The following is a 12622-nucleotide window of genomic DNA, read 5'->3' as shown; positions in this document are numbered from 1 at the left end:
TGATGTTCAGGATTGTCTCTACTCTGTCTCCAGTTTCGGTCCCCAGTTCTTTCGTGTCCCTCCTTTCCCTTTCTGGATTCTGCTCAGCCGTACTGACCCCTTTGCTTTTCTTCTCACCCCAAACTACTTCCTTGAGGTTCCACTTAAAAATACTTTCTCTGGGGTCTCTGTGGCGCTCAGGTTGATGGTGCATCCCTCTTAGCTGCCCTGTTCCTTCTTTTCTCTGCTTTGCTATCAGCTAAGCTGTATTTACTTATTTCTCATCTGCATCCCCACACTGGAAGATAAGCTCTATGAGGTCAGAGGTTTCTGCCCTGGTTTGTCTAGTACTCTGATCCTCCTGCCTGTACAGTGCAGAGCTCTGAGCAGTTGCTCAGCAGCCTTGTTCTCTGGCTATGTATGCTCACTCCCCTTGGCTACAGATGCCTGCATTCTGGAATGTCCTCCTTCAACCCCCTTCCTCCTTAGACAGGATGCCCTATTGGTCCTTGTGCATATTCTGTGTTCTCCTTGTCCGCAGATGCACCACTTCTCCCTCTGTGGTGCCTTGTGTGTTCTCTCCCCAGCTCCGCTTCTGTACAAGGAAATAAAAGCGTCCTCTTGTCACTCCTAAAGGGACTCTATCTCAGCTTGGGTGACCTCTTCTCTGACACCTTCCTTTCCTACCTTTGGCCTGGTGGTTGGTTTTTGGTTGGCTTCCTTTGCTTCCTCACACATTCAGCACTGTGTCCCTAGCTTTCTCTGTCTCTCTCCTTTTCCCTCTCCCTCTCCTCCCTGCCCTTCTCTCCTCCCTCCCTCCCTCCGTCTCCTGGGGGAGCACCTTTTTGGCAGTACTTTACTGGGTAAGCCCTATAAAATGGTATGGCATAGTGAATAATAAAGACAGAGTGCCCTTTGATGTTGGGTGTGTGTGTGTGTCTGTGTCTGTCCCATTTCCCAGAACTAAGATCAGAGTGCAGAGCTAAGCCACTGGAGGCCAGGCACTGGTGGCACACACCTTTAATCCTAGCACACAGGAGACCGAGGCAGACAGATTTCTGTGAGTTCAAGGCCACCCTGGGCTACACTAGATTGACCCTAAAAGAGAAACAGAGCTCACACAATGGTGATCCCAGCACTTGGGATCACACACCTTTAATCCCAGCACTAGGGAGGTGGAGACAGGTGTGATATGGCTGGGCAGAGAGAGGAATATAAGGCAGGAGGACACGGGCTCAGTGCGGTCTGACCAGTCAGTCTAAGGATTTGTTAGAGGTTAAAGATCTCTCTAGTATCTGGCTGCATTGCTTCTCTGCTCACCAAGAAAGCTTTATTTTTTAAAACACAAACATTTGGTTTTTTTTTAAGATTTATTTATTTATTTATACAGTATCCTGCCTGTAGGCCAGAAGAGGGCACCAGATCTCATTATAGGTGGTTTCGAGCCACCATGTGGTTGCTGGGAATTGAACTCAGGACCTCTGGAAGAGCAGTCAGTGCTCTTAACCGCTGAGCCATCTCTCCAGCCCCAAAACACAAACATTTGTAAACATCAACTATCTCTTCTGCACAGAATACATCATAATAGAAATTGATTGTCTCACTGTGGGAGAGTTTTCAAGGACAGCGTTAAAAGTGATTTACTGCAGTAAGGCCTACGATGCTCTCACAAGTATTGCTCACTAACATTCACATTATATATTTCTACACTAACTTTCAGATTCTTTCTCTTAAGGCAGAAGGGTTTAAGAGATTATTTTTGTTACTCTCTTTTTTTTTCATTTTTAAAATTTTATGGTGCTTTGCCTTCATGCCTTCATGTGTGTCTGTGCACCATATATATGCAGTGCCCAGGGAGGCCAGAGAGGGCCTTGTATCCTTGTAGCTGGAATGACAGATGGTTGTAAATTGCCATGTGGGTGTTGGAATCAAACCTGTATCCTCTGGAAGAGCAGTCAGTTCTAATCACTGAACAGTTCTCCAGTATCTTTTGTAAAGTGCACACTTACTGCAGCATTAGAACTATTACATTACTTCAGTGACTGGCTGTATATTCTTTGACCAGTGATCTTTAAGGGCTATTTTCTGAGACTCTGTTCCCTGATGGCTGTGCTAGGACTTCTGACTTCTGCAGAATGTGTAAGGTGGTTTAGCTGACCTCTGGTCTTCCTATTGGTCTTTGTTTTACTTTTTTGCTCTTGTGGTTGCCATTCTCATTGTTCTTCTGATGAGATAGACATCGTTATTTCTCCTGTGAGTACATTCCAGCAGCCCCAGTCTCTGGTGTGGGCTCTAGAGTGGCTGGTTTTGCAGATTACTGGATAGTGCAGCAGTGAAGGTCCTACTGGTAAAGTTTAAACATGTGTTTAGGTCCTTTTCCCTCAGTACTGTTCCGTCCTTTCCTGTTTCAGAAGTACAAACTGGCAGTTGCTGAAGCCAAAACCTCTTCTTTACTCTAAAGTACCAGTTTCTGCCAGAAGAATCTGAGTTTAACTGACTCATCTTGGTTGATGGTAGCTCATTCTCTGTCTGGTTTTGTTGTTGTTGTTTTGCTTTTGTAACAGAATAAGGGCCTAACTTATTCTCAGCCCCCTCCTCTGGCTTGATTGTTCCCCACATATACGATGGCGAGCTGTATTTGCTGGTCACCTTGTAGCAACTCAGCCCTCACTGCCACTGTTGTAAAGAACAGCTGTTCCTCCTATACTTTAGATGTTTTGAGAGAGATAGAAGTCCACGGGAAATTTTATACTCAACATATAGCAACATATGTTATTTATATTGTTTTATATGTATAACAATAAGTTGCCTTACAATCTGTTCTCTATTCTACTTTCAGTAAAGAGCTAATCTGATTTTATAATAGATTAAACTGGTTTAAGTTTGATGCTTCAGGTAAAATAAATTTAATGGCTGCAGAAGACTCTGCCCCTTCCATAAAATTGGTAGAGTGTTTTAAAATATGACTACATTTAAGCAATGTCTCAACCTATTAAAATGACTTGTCTAGAAAATAGTTTGTACTTAGTTACAATTTACAGCAGAAACTAAGGACCTATAGATTGTGCTTTTGACTGAAAAATTGTAGATGCTGCTGATTGGTAACATGCCATGGAGAGCTTCACATGTCGGAAAACAGAGTCTGAAGCAGAAGCTTAGGGTGGGACACGAAGGATGGCTTTTCTTGTTCCTTTCTAGCTAGTCTAGCCTGCTCCGTGCTCCTTTTGTTAGCTGGTTTGCTCTTAGTCCCTTTCCTCTTTACTTCTTGGAGAACTGTCTTAAAATGTTTCCAGAAAAGCAGTGAGGTATGTGTAAGTAAATCTGAACAAAAGAGTGGGGTCTTTGTTGTGTTCTCATTTGTCTGTTTTGTAACTGGAATACTGACCCTTCCATTTAAGTTGCATCTGTAACTGTCATTCATATCTGACTTGGTTGGGATACTTATGCTGTCTCTGTGTGCTGTTTTGTTTCAGATCGGCTCACAGAGTGGTTGCTTGGGCATCCCTGCTAGATTTGGGCCTGTGGCGCAAATGGAGTTTAGGACTTAGTCGACTCTATCCTAATGAGAGAAGCCTCTGTCCAAGATGGAGAAGAAGCGGAGAAAGAAATGAAAGCCTCTTTTTGGGCCAAGCCGTGGGTGACTATGGGACTGAGGTTTTCTTTATGTTGGACAAGTCTATAGGGTGGCTGATCAGTAAGGTTGCAGCTTTTAGCCAAAAGAGGAATTCACTTCTGATCAAGGAAGAACCTAGTGCGATTTGAATTTATGCAATTTTATGACCATATTCACTTAGGACCATGAAGCTCATCAACATCTGGCTTCTTCTGCTGGTGGTTTTGCTCTGCGGGAAGAAGCATCTCGGTGATAGGCTGGGGAAGAAAGCTTTTGAAAAGGCCCCATGCCTTAGCTGTTCCCACCTGACTTTGAAGGTGGAATTCTCCTCAACTGTGGTGGAATATGGTAATGAACTGTTTTCATTGTTGGGCCCTCCCATCTTATTGTTTTCAAACTTAATATAGATATTAATTTCTGTTCTACTTCTGTGGTAAATTTCAAATGGAATGAGTGCACACCATGTAGGTATTAACATTTGCTTAAGGTGTTTTCCCATTCTGCCATTGTAGCAGGAGGGTGCTGATGCAGGTACATCACTTTGGAAGTCAAGCCCCAGGCAGAAGAATCTTTGTCTTTGTCTTCACCTTCTGTAGTGTGGGTCCTGGGAACTGAACCCAGGGTTCTCTAAGAGCAGTAAGCACTCTTAACCCTTGAACCAATTCTCCAACCCTCCATCCTCCCAGTTAGTATTTCTTAAGATGTATTTTGATTATATATATGTGTGATATATGCACATGTGTACAGGTGCCTGTGGGAGCTAGAGGTATCGGATTCCCTGGAGCTAGAATTATAGGTGGCTGTGAGCAGCCTAACTCAGGTACTAGAAACTGAAGCCAGGTCCTCTGCAAGATCTTAACTACTGAACCAGCTCATCAGACCCATACTTAACGTTTAAAAAAACACTCAGGCCGGGCGGCGGTGGCGCACGCCTTTAATCCCAGCACTCGGGAGGCAGAGGCAGGCGGATCTCTGTGAGTTCGAGACCAGCCTGGTCTACAAGAGCTAGTTCCAGGATAGGCTCCAAAGCTACAGAGAAACCCTGTCTCGAAAAACCAAAAAAAAAAAAAAATAAAATAAAAAAATAAAAAAACACTCAGGTGTCTGGGTTTGAACTGTATATTTTGTGTGATTTAAGATTCATGTATGTCAGCTTTATCCAGAACTCTGCATACTACTGCCTACAGGTTGGTTTTTTTTTTAAAGATTTATTTATTAATTATGTATACAGTATTCTGTCTGCATGTATGTCTGCAAGCCAGAAGAGAGCACCAGATCTTATTATAGATGGTTGTGAGCCACTGTGTGGTTGTGAGCCACCATGTGGTTGCTGGGAATTGAACTCAGGACCTTTGGAAAAGCAAGCAGTGCTCTTAACCACTGAGCCATCTCTCCAGCCCTCATGGGTTTTTTTTTTTGTTGTTGTTACTTGTTTGTTTTGGTTTTTCAAGACTGGGTTTCTCTATCTAACCCTGGTGACTGTCCTAGAACTGACTCTGTAGACCAGGCTGGCCTTGAACTCAGAGAGATCCGTCTGTTTCTGCCCCCCAGGTGCTGGGATTAAAGGTATTTGCCACCACCATCCGACTGTGTATGGAATTTTACACTTATCTTTCTGCTTGCTCTTGTTTTGCTGTGGTTTTTGAGGTATATTGTTCTTTTGCCAGTGAAGATTCAGATTAGGTATACTCATCTATGTATGTAAGTACTTACTTTTATTGTGACCATTGATTTCAGAATATATTGTGGCTTTCAACGGGTACTTCACAGCCAAAGCTAGAAACTCATTTATTTCAAGCGCTCTGAAAAGCAGTGAAGTAGACAACTGGAGAATTATACCTCGGAACAACCCATCCAGTGACTACCCTAGTGATTTTGAGGTGATTCAGATAAAAGAGAAACAGAAGGCTGGGCTGCTCACACTTGAAGATCATCCAAACATCAAGCGGGTGACCCCTCAGCGGAAAGTCTTTCGTTCCCTGAAGTTTGCTGAATGTAAGTATGGTGAGCACAGGCCATGCCACTGCTTGGCTTTCACCACAGAGTTGCTAAGGGTGATTTGGAGACATCTGTGTCATTTTTCACAGTTCTGCAGTGGAGAATGTTGTCTTCTCAGGCAATTTCTGTGGTTTGTTTTCTAAGACAGCTTCCTGTAGCTCAGGCTTCAAATTCACTATGAAGCTAAGGCTGTCCTTGAACTTCTGACATGTGTTCATGCCTCCGCCTCCAAAGTGCTGTGATTTTAGGCATGCACTGCCATGCTCAGTGGACATCATTTTCTTGACAAAACAGCTTCATACTGTCTTGGGAGGAATACTGAAGGTCTGTAGTGGAGCATGGTGGTGACCTGTATCTCTGTGGAAGCTGATTTCTATCTGTGTTCATATTCTAAACTATGAGTCTACCAGCTCTTTGTGTGTGGAGTGGAAAAGTCTTGGCCTTTTTTTTTCTTTTTTTTTTTTTTTTTTAAATACAGCATTTGTTTAAAATACAAGTGACAGGGTACAGACCTTTGTCCCACAGCACTCCATAAGGTCAGACTGTAGAGCATTTTCTTAATTGCTGATTGATGTGGGAGGGCCCAGCCTATTGTGGGTGGTACCATCTCTGGGCTGGTAGTCCTGAGTTCTATAAGAAAACAGGTCAAGCCATGTAGTAAGCCAGTAAGCAGCACCCCTCCATGGTTTCTGCATCAGCTCCTATTTCCAGCTTTCTACCCTTTTTGAGTTCCTACCCTGACTCCACTTGGTGATGGATTGTTACCTGAAGTGTAAGCTGAAATAAACCCTTTCTTCCCCAATTTGCCGTGATTATGGTCATTTCATTAATAGTAACCCTAACTAGGATATCATCTGTTCTTTGTGGATGTCTTGCTGTTCTTTTCGTCAGTTTCTTCTGTCCAAGCTAATGGTCCCAAGTCCTCTCAGTGGTTATTCATATGACATGGTCTGTGCCCCTCACTATTTTATTTTCTTTGAGTGCTTTGTTCTGTTTAAGGTCAAGCTGGCCAGACTGTTCCCATCATCTAAATGTTCTTACTCAGTGTCTCTGGGATTGTCCCTTCTATTGACTTAAAGACTAGAGTTACCTGGGAAATTCAGTGCAGATAGATTAAATTGGACTGTCATTTTAGACATTTGCTTCCTGGGGTTGACCTCCTCTTTTTTCCACATTCCATACTTTCATGGGTGTGGCCTGGAGGGCTTGAGAACAATGAGAGTCATTTGCTTTAGATCAGTACTGTCGGAGTAGTGCAGGCTGCTTCTTAAAACTGATTTGAGGGCTAGCAAGATGACTCTGTGGGTAAGGGTACTTGCCATGTAAGTGACAGTGTGTTCAATCCCGGAAACCCATGCAAAGGTAGAAGGAGAGAGGTGACTCAGAGTTGTTTGTGCTTTCCCACACTAATAAATGAAATTAAGATTTTAAAATATAATTTGTTTTTCATTATAACATAGACTTTGAAAAATAAGATGAACACTTATAATAATATTTTATTTTTATTTCATTCATTAATTCATTTTGGTTTTTTGAGACAGGGTCTCTCTGTGTAGCTTTGGAGCCTGTCCTGGAACTCACTCTAATAGACCAGGCTGGCCTCGAACTCATAGATTCATCTGCCTCTGTCTCCCAAGTCCTGGGATTAAAGGCGTGTACCACCACCGCCTGGCTATTCCTGTTTTTTAAATGAAGGAATTTTTCAGGTATTAAAATTCATCATTTAGGTGTACAATTTGATAGATATTAGCAAAAGTACACAAAATAGATTCAGAGTATTCTCTTACCTCAGACCCTTCTCTAGGCCTCCTGGTTCTTTTGGTTTTTGAAAAGGGAAATTAGAAAAGGTAAAAAAAAAAATTAGATCATAGCTTAAAGTTCCTGTTGAAGTCTGATCAGAGGTGTGTTCAGTGAGGGAAGGCAGCCTTTTCCTGTCCATCGCGCAGTGCTGTAAAATCCACTGGTCCTCCAGTGGCCAGCTCTTGGGTCATTTCCCTTTTTTCTGGCCTCTTCGGGGCAGGCCACTGGTGAGGATGACTTTTATCTTTAGTGTTTTAGTATTACAAAAGGTTTATTTATGGGCTGATGATGGTGGCACATGCCTTTAATCCCAGCACTCAGGAGGCAGAGGCAGGTGGATCTCTGTGAGTTCCAAGACAGCTAGGACTATTACACAGAGAAACCCTGACTTGAATTTATTTAAAAAAAAAAAAAAGTTTATTTATTTATTTGAGACGGGGTTTTGCAGTATAGCCTAGGTAGCTTTAAACGTGTAATCCTCCTGTTTCAGCCTTGCTAGTGTTGGGGTTACAGATGTGTAAAACCATGACCCCAGCAGGGCTTCTGTAAAAGTTACTCTAAGTCTTTTTCTGCCTTCCCTTCATTATAAAATGTAAGAGTCATTTGGATGTAATATGGCAACTGAACATTCCCATAGTTGTGACTGCCTTGAGGAAAGTTCTGAAACATGATTTCAAGGTGACCTTGCCTTAGAGCATGGTTTGTGCGCTTGTCCTCTTGGTTTCTGATCATGCTCTTCCTTGCCACTAGCTGACCCCATTGTGCCATGTAATGAAACCCGGTGGAGCCAGAAGTGGCAGTCATCACGACCCCTGAAAAGGGCCAGTCTCTCCCTGGGCTCTGGATTCTGGCATGCAACAGGAAGACATTCAAGTCGACGATTGCTGAGAGCCATTCCTCGACAGGTTGCACAGACATTGCAGGCAGATGTGCTGTGGCAGATGGGATACACAGGTGTGTACTGCAGACCAGGGACTTGGACAGTCAGCATTATGGGAGGCCACCTGCTAGGTTGCTTAAGCGATGAAACTTAGAAACAGTGAGAATCCCTTTCTTTTGCTGACAAGAGCAGAACAGCTGTTTTCAGGAATATGTGAACTTACCTGTGAGCTCTGTCCTATGCCAGGGGCCTGTCCTTGATTTTCTGTTTATGTGGCTCCCTCAGAGGAGTTTTATGGGTAGAAATCAAGAAAGATTATTTCTCCCAATATGACTGTTTGCTGTTTTCTCTTTTTGGAATAAGGTGCTAATGTCAGGGTTGCTGTTTTTGATACTGGGCTCAGTGAGAAGCATCCACACTTCAAGAATGTGAAGGAGAGAACCAACTGGACCAATGAGCGGACCCTGGATGATGGTAGGTTCCAGTCAAATGAGGGCAGGGCTTTTGGTCTGGAGGCCAGTATTTGTGAGTTGGCTTGTGGTTTCACAGTCAAGCCCAAGTACTAAGAAGCTTTGCCGAAGTAGAGGCTTGGAAAGAAGGAGGTAGCTGCTGAGAAAGGTTGCCTGCGGAGTTGACCTCAAAGGAGAGTCAGAACAGTGGTGTCGGGAATATGAGGGGCATACCACAGCAGAGGCTGCTCATGTATTTTCAAGACCAGGAGTGTATGGTCATGGTTTTGAGTGTTGTACCTCATTGTGCATTCTCAGATGTCTCACAGGACTTCTTTTCTTGTGGCTGCAGGGCTGGGTCATGGCACATTTGTTGCAGGTGTGATTGCCAGCATGAGGGAGTGCCAGGGATTTGCCCCAGATGCAGAACTGCACATCTTCAGGGTCTTTACCAACAATCAGGTAGGTGTTTGAGGGGCCTTGAAACGTGATGATCAGGGCTGAGGTCTGACAGAAAGTACCATTGTGTAGCCACTGCAAATGCACACTGGAGTAACAACCTTTCTTATTGTCTCACACTGTCTTGTCTTCTGTGTGTCCTTCCCTCAATACTGCATTCATCAGCCCACCGCAGTCCTGCTGACTGACCTTCCTCCAAGGCCACTTGGTTTGTTGATCTGTTTGTTCTTCACAATCAGGCTTGCCTGAACCCTCTAGGCTATGGTCTTGGTCTTCCAAGATGGACTGATGGCATAGTTCATGATACACATACTGTCCCACCCCCACTCCCATTTAGTTCCCACTGCTAGAGAATGAGGACTTGTGTTACTGACCTCTGTATTAGTATTCTAGCACCTAAGTTTGCTGCTTTGTTCCTCATTTCATCTGGAAACGAAGAGGCTGCGCGCGCTCTCTCTCTCTCTCTCTCTCTCTCTCTCTCTCTCTCTCTCTCTCTCTCTCTCTCTCTGTGTGTGTGTGTGTGTGTGGTGTGTGTGTGTGTGTGTGTGTATGTTTTAGTTGTGATACTCATGTGTGGAGGCTATGTCAGCCTGAACACCATCCACCTTGGGGTTTTTTGTTTGTTTGTTTTGTTTTTGAGGCAGGGTCTCACTGTCTTTCTTTGGCTGGCCTGAAGCTTATTGTATAGACCAGTCTGCTCTCAAACTCATGAACTCAGCCTCCTGAGTGCTGGGATTAAAGACCTGCATTACCACTCTTGACTTCTACATGTTTCTTGAGACAGGATCTCTCATTGGTACTAGATAAAGAGAAAGAAGAGCAGCAGCAGTTGGTCCAGGAAATTAGTTCCTTCATAAGATGCCATTCATTAAGAGAGAGGTCCTTACTGTGTGAGAGAGAACATTAGACATCCAGTACAGTATATGGAGATCTAAGCTTATGGGACCTGAGAAGGAAAGAGAGCAGTTCTGTTAAGAGTGAGACTAAGAGAAAAAGAAAGAGGGGAAGATCACTACCAGGGGGAGGTCAGAGGAACCTCTTTGGCTGTGGTGACACTCGCCTTTAATCCAGCACTTGGAAGGCAGAGCAGGTGAATCTCTGTGAATTCGAGGCCAGCCTGGTCTGTTAGCTCCAGGACATCTAGGACTGTTTGTTACACAGAGAAACCCTGTCTTGAAAATCCCCCCCACCAAAAAAAAAAAAAAAGAACGCAAGCTTCTGAGCACTTGCATAATTAGTACATCCCAAGAACGAAGAAGTTATCAGGCTGGCAGTAAGTTTCAGATCATGTGATTTAGTTCAGTGTAACATGCAAGGCAAAGAGCTTGCTACCATAAATAGAGAACTATCAAGTCACAGTGTAGATTGCTTAACTTTTTTCTAGAGAGAGTTGCAGGGAGGCCTGGCCTGATTCAGGCTATTGGATTCAGCTTAAATGTGTAAGCTTGCCGGGCGGTGGTGGCGCACGCCTTTAATCCCAGCACTCGGGAGGCAGAGGCAGGCGGATCTCTGTGAGTTCGAGGCCAGCCTGGTCTACAAGAGCTAGTTCCAGGACAGGCTCTAAAAAAGCTGCAGAGAAACCCTGTCTCGAAAAACCAAAAAAAGAAAAAGAAAAAAATGTGTAAGCTTATGTTCAAACAACTGGGACTTGCCCATTAGGCTAGTCTGAGTGGCAGAAAAGCCCCAGCGATCTGCCTCCCTTACTTCTGAGATTTCAAGCATGTGCTACCACATATAGATTTTTATGTGTGCATCAGACTCTTTCATATTTGCATAGTAAGCTCTTGACCTGCTTAATTTTTTTCCAGTTGCTGTGACAAAATATTCTGTCAAACGCAACTTAATGGAGAATTGATTCTAGCTCACAGCTGAAGGTTTTGTTCCTTGTGTTCAGGACTCTGGGTGGCAGGAACTTTGAGGCAGCTGGTCACAGGATCCACAGTCACAAAGCAGAAGAGCAGTGAATGCAAACTAGTGCTGTGCTCTTTCCCCTGAGTGTCCTGCCCTGTGGACCCACACACAGTTGAAATGGGTTTTCCCATGGGAATTAATATAACCAAGATAACCCCCACCCCAGGCATGGCCAGAGGCCCATCTCCCAGTTGTTCCTAGAGTCTTCAAGTTTACAGTTGACCCTAGTGGTAACTCCAGGGAACTGTCTCTTCAGCTCTTATATATCTATTTGTTTCTTTGTTTCTTTGTTTGTTTTGAGATTTATTTATTGTGTATGTAGTGTTCTGCCTGCATGTATGCCCGTATGCCAGAAGAGGGCACCAGATCTCATTACAGATGGTTGTGAACCACTATGTGGTTGCTGGGCATCGACCTCAAGACCTCTGGAAGTGCAGCCAGTGCTCATGACCTCTGATCCATCTCTCCAACACCCCAACCCTTATTTTTAAATTTGATTTTTGAGCTTTAGCACATCAAAAAGAAGCACAGTGATGACACCTGTTCCTTCCAGTGGCTTTCAGCTCACTCTCCAACCTCCCTGTGGGGAGTGTTCTTTGCTTCTTATGTTGCCTCATAGGATTTCTTTTGCATGTCAGCATACAGTTTAACTTTTTAAAGAAGGCTTTCAAAATACTCTTTCTTACCGCACTATGCCCACTGTGAACTTGGTTTTGTGTTTTTGTTGTTGGTTGGTTGGTTGGTTTTTGCTTTTGTGACAGTGTCTTATTCTGTAGCCCTAGTCTAGTCTGGAACTCACTATGTAGCCCAGGCTGGCCTCAGACTCATGGGAGTCCTCCTGCTGCAGCTGCTTAATGCCTGGATTACAGTTGTGAGCCACTATGTCTGGCTTAGCTTGTATCTAAGCAAACAAATGACAGAAGTAGTATTTTGAAAAACAGTTTCATTTACATAACATAAGGAAAGCAGAACATCGGTGGTATGATACTATGATGCGACCGTTGTTGCTCCTGTTTGTCCTGCAGTCTTTTAGAAATGAAGGGTGTTAGACAGATGCCTTAAACTTTGGAAATGATTGACGTGACAGTGTCTTAGAACGGGTCCTTTATAAGGGCAGTAAGAAGCTCAGGTTGGTCCTAGAAGGCATGCTATAAGGTAGACAGTTGCCTGTTACCCTCTGAGGGGAGACACAGCATACAGCAGAGTCCTTCCTTGGGTCTAGTTAGAGGACTTAGTTTGTGGGTATAATGTTTACATTCTAAAGCATTTTTACTTGGGATTTGTCCCCATGCTTTGAAGAGAATGCTTGTCCTTAGAAACGAGAGCTGTCACAGCTCTTTACACTTCTGCCAAGACCCTCAGAGGACTGTTTCGATTTAACCAGGTGTCTTACACATCTTGGTTTTTGGACGCCTTCAACTATGCCATCCTAAAGAAGATTGACGTTCTAAACCTTAGCATTGGCGGTCCTGACTTCATGGATCATCCCTTTGTTGATAAGGTTGGTCAACTCACCATGCAAGGACGGTATGT

General features: G+C 43.9%; 1 protein-coding gene across 3 annotated transcripts in view; it reads left to right on the top strand.

Annotated features, from left to right (window-relative positions):
- Mbtps1 (membrane bound transcription factor peptidase, site 1) overlaps positions 1 to 12622 on the top strand; it is a 52129-nt gene that overhangs the window by 7584 nt on the left and 31923 nt on the right. For all 3 annotated transcript variants that reach the window (XM_038312398.2, XM_038312399.2, XM_038312397.2), the window contains exons 2-7: positions 3453 to 3940; positions 5330 to 5587; positions 8141 to 8344; positions 8634 to 8744; positions 9072 to 9181; positions 12474 to 12590. In XM_038312398.2, the coding sequence (XP_038168326.1) occupies positions 3778 to 3940; positions 5330 to 5587; positions 8141 to 8344; positions 8634 to 8744; positions 9072 to 9181; positions 12474 to 12590 (963 nt within the window). In that variant the 5' untranslated portion in view covers positions 3453 to 3777. The remainder of the gene's footprint in view (positions 1 to 3452; positions 3941 to 5329; positions 5588 to 8140; positions 8345 to 8633; positions 8745 to 9071; positions 9182 to 12473; positions 12591 to 12622) is intronic.

The sequence above is a fragment of the Arvicola amphibius genome, chromosome 15 (genome assembly GCF_903992535.2).
Source record: "Arvicola amphibius chromosome 15, mArvAmp1.2, whole genome shotgun sequence".
Taxonomy (NCBI): domain Eukaryota; kingdom Metazoa; phylum Chordata; class Mammalia; order Rodentia; family Cricetidae; genus Arvicola; species Arvicola amphibius.
The sequence above is the reverse complement of the archived record's forward strand: the minus strand, read 5'-3'. Positions and strand labels throughout refer to the sequence as shown.